At 49.0% G+C, this 4,357-nt stretch overlaps 1 protein-coding gene across 1 annotated transcript; it reads left to right on the plus strand.

The window, feature by feature from the left end:
* The first annotated feature begins 1,019 nt into the window (after positions 1-1,019).
* Positions 1,020-2,360, plus strand: LOC115990943. The gene has a single exon (XM_031114711.1). The coding sequence runs from the start codon at positions 1,020-1,022 to the stop codon at positions 2,358-2,360; it is 1,341 nt and encodes a 446-aa protein (XP_030970571.1).
* Positions 2,361-4,357: the final 1,997 nt, after the last annotated feature.

Below are 4,357 nucleotides of genomic sequence, written 5' to 3' on the forward strand. Positions count from 1 at the left end.
GGTATTATCATCTAGAGATCCACATTAGGAAATATGCAGTTAGTGGGTTTTTTTTTTTTTTTTTTTTTGTCCTAGTCAATGTATTATAAAGTTTCAAACTTTGATATATATATTTATATATATTGAATGGGCAAAATTTAGCGCAATGGACTTTCACAACATTGGGCCTGACGGATCCGGGCCCATGGGCCGACGACGGTAGAGCCCAGTGGCCTAGAGTGGTTCCATACTCATGACGCGCACGTGTGGTCTCCAAGGAAACTAGAAACCTAGCGCAAGGAACATTCCGGAAGATACGCGCGTTAATCCCCTCCACAAGGAAATATCTTGTCCATCACGTTTGGGATTACTCAAGGGGATTCCCATAAGGAAAAGACTTCTAGTCCAAGGAAGAGAAGCCGACTTTCTTCTACTATAAAAGCTACAATACTCTCGCAAATCAAGGTACGTATAATTTACCCTCTCTAGCACTCTAGAGTTGAGAACAATTCTAACTTGACCGTCGGAGGGTATTTAGTCGACACCACACCGGTGCCCACGACGAGATCACTTCTTTCTTCTTGCAGGTTGTTAGCTGGAGTGAGCGTGGATTGTGCTACTCACTGGTGATATTACGGCATTATCAGTTGGCGCCGTCTGTGGGAAATCGCAAAATGTTTAAGCCAGATCATCGCCTCCCAGACATAAGAGTCGCATGGTACTCACTCGCTCAATGGCAACCACCAAAAACGCTCAAGAAGACGATCCACCGAGATCTACTGCATTAGAAAGGCAGGTCCAGACTCTCATGACAGCAGTAGAATGACTCACAAAGCAGAACCACGATTTAGAGGAGCAACTACAACAAAGGGATGTAGGACCCAACCTTCAGGAGCAAAACCAGGAAGGTAACAGTGCCGAGCGAAGGGAGCAGGAGAAGCCTGAGGGCAGCAATGCCCCGAGCCGACCAAAGCGGCAAAACGTGAGCCTTCTGTCTCTCATGGATTTTGCCCCCCCCCCCCCCGCCTATCGTCGCCGAGATGCAGGCGATGAAGGAGCAGATGGAGGTCATGATGAACGCCCTCAAGAGGCGAGTATCTTCTAATCTTGACGATTTAGTGAACAAAACCGAATCACCATTCACCGCGTCCGTCAACTCATTCCCCCTGCCACAAAAGTTCTGGATGCCGCAAATCGAAAGTTACGACGGGGTCAAGGATCCACTCGATCATCTAGAGACCTTCAAGACCCTGATGCACCTTCAGGGCGTACCAAACGAGATCATGTGCAGGGCGTTCCCGACCACGCTGAAGGGGCCTGCGAGGGTCTGGTTTAGTAGGTTGACACCAAACTCTATCAATACGTTCAAGGAGTTGAGTGCCCTGTTCACCTCACACTTCATAGGCGAACATCGATACAAAAAGTCCACCGCTTGCTTAATGAACATCAAGCAACGAGAAGATGAGACGCTGCGAGCCTACATAACTCGTTTCAACAAAGAAGCCCTTTTGATCGACGAAGCTGACGATAAAATACTCGTAGCCGCATTCACTAGTGGGCTACGGAAGGGTAAGTTCTTGTTTTCCTTATACAAGAATGACCCAAAAACCATGATAGACGATCTCTACAGGGCTACCAAGTACATGAATGCAGAAGATGCGCTGCTGGCCCGCGAAGAAAGGCCTAAGAAGAGGGAAAGGCAGGAAGACACGAGACAAGACAGGGGGCGAAAAGTTGCTAAAACCAGGGATCAACGTGATGAAAAGCGCTCCAGACCCCCCACTGGAAGGTTCACCAATTTCACCCCGTTAACCGCCCCAATCAACCAAGTATTGATGCAAATCAAAGATGAAGGAGCATTGACCTTCCCAGGAAAGTTGAAGGGAGACCCCAACAAAAGACCGAGAGACAAGTATTGTCGCTTTCACCGGGACCACGGGCACGACACAGCTAACTACTATGACCTAAAGCAGCAGATTGAGGCCCTGATCAGGCAGGGGAAACTACAGAGGTTCGTCAGCAGGGAAAGAACTGATACACCGGAAGAACAGGCTCCACGAAGGGAGAACGACCACCCTAGACCACCTATAGGAGACATACGAATGATCGTAGGGGGCATAGCTGCAGCTGGATCTTCCAAGAAAGCCCGCAAAACCTACCTCAGGATGGTCCATAGCGTCCAACTCACAGGATCCGTACCAAAGATGCCGCGAATAGATAACCCCGTCATAAACTTTTCAGAGGATGATGCTCGGAGACTTCACCATCCTCATGACGACGCGCTAGTAGTCAGCCTGCAGATTGGGGATTATAATATGCACCGGGTCCTCGTCAACAACGGTAGCTCAACAAACATCCTGTACTATCCAGCATTCCAGTAGATGAGAATTGACAAGGAACGATTGTCCCCAACGAATGCCCCACTCGTAGGATTTGGGGGTACGAAGGTCTTCCCTTTAGGCGCAATAACGCTAGCTGTGACAGCGGGTGACTATCCTCAGCAGATCATTAAGGAGATAACGTTTCTCATAGTCGACTGCTCGTCCGCTTACAACGCCATCCTCGGGCGGCCCACTCTCAATTCCTGGAAGGCAGTAACCTCAACATACCACCTAATGATCAAATTCCCAACGGAATATGGGGTAGGAGAACTACGGGGGAATCAAGTAGCAACGCGAGAATGCTATGTCGCCATGTTAGAGATGAAGGATCAGCAGCAGACGATGTGCATCGGGAAGCAGCGAGCATTAGCAGAGCCGGTTGAAGAGCTAGAAGAAGTAAGACTTGACGACACACGGCCTGAACGAATGACTAAGATTGGCACACTAGCCAGTTGGCCCGTACGCCAAACAATCACAACTTTCCTAAGAAATAACCAAGACGTTTTCGCCTGGAATCATGAAGACATGCCGGGAATTGACCCATCGGTCATGGTCCACAAGTTGAATGTGTTGCCCTCCTTCCCTCCAGTCCGGCAAAAGAAACGAGTCTTCGCCTAGGAGCGAGATAAGGCCATAGCTGAGAAAGTTCGGAAGTTACTGGAGGCAGGTTTCATCCGGGAAGTATATTATCCTGACTGGTTAGCAAATGTCGTTATGGTGAAAAAAGCCAACGGAAACTGGAGGATGTGCGTAGACTTCACAGACCTCAACAAGGCTTGTCCCAAAGACAGCTACCCGCTCCCACGGATAGACACCCTTGTGGATTCAACTGCAAGACACCAGCTCCTCAGCTTCATGGACGCTTTCTCTGGCTACAACCAGATCAGGATGGACGAATCTGATCAGGAGATGACCTCTTTCTTCACAAGCCAGGGATTATTCTGCTACAAGGTGATGCCTTTTGGACTCAAAAATGCTGGAGCAACATACCAAAGGCTAATGAACAAGATGTTTGCACATCAGATTGGCAGGAACGTTCAGGTTTATGTTAACGACATGTTGGTTAAAAGCATGCACGAAGAAGATCACCTAGACGACCTCAGAGAAACATTCGATACACTTCGATCGTTCAACATGAAGCTGAATCCGAACAAGTGTGCATTTGGAGTAACGGCGGAAAAATTCTTGGGTTACATGGTATCCCAAAGAGGAATAGAGGTCAACCCGGAGAAGGTACGGGCGATAATGGAGTTGGAACCACCAAGGACAGTCAAGGAGGTCCAAAGTCTAAATGGAAAGATCGCAGCACTAAACTGGTTCGTCTCAAGGGCGACGGATAGGTGTTTGCCATTCTTCCGCACTCTGAGAAAGTCATTTGAGTGGACGGATGAATGCCAAACGACTTTCAACGACTTAAAGACGTATCTCTCGTCTCCACCACTACTCAGTTCGTCCATGCACGGAGAGGAACTCTACCTTTATTTGGCAGGCTCGAGTGCCGCAGTAAGCGCAGCCTTGGTAAGGGAGGAGGAAGGGATACAGAAACCCATCTACTTTACCAGCCATGCGCTCCGTGGAGCAGAAGAGAGGTACCCTCAGATGGAGAAGTTGGCTTTCGCGCTAGTAATCGCTGCGCGGAGGCTTAAGCCATACTTCCAGGCGCATACAATCATTGTCTTAATGGACAAGCCACTGAGAAAAGCCATGAATAGCCCAGAAGCAGCAGGAAGGAAGGCCTTGTAGGCAATAGAGCTAAGCGAATTCGACATCCAGTACTGCCCGCGGACAATCATAAAAGGACAGGCAGTAGCTGACTTCATCGCCAAGTTCACACTCGGGGGGAACCAGTCGGTAGAAGAGAAGGAACAGTGGAGTATCCACACAGACGGATCCTCAAACAGATGAGCCGGAGGAGCCGGAGTAGTGATTAAAACTCCGCAGGGGGACACAATACAGTGCATGATCCGACTGGATTTCCCAACAACTAATAACGAGGC

This window comes from Quercus lobata, chromosome 5 (assembly GCF_001633185.2).
Source record: "Quercus lobata isolate SW786 chromosome 5, ValleyOak3.0 Primary Assembly, whole genome shotgun sequence".
Lineage (NCBI taxonomy): Eukaryota > Viridiplantae > Streptophyta > Magnoliopsida > Fagales > Fagaceae > Quercus > Quercus lobata.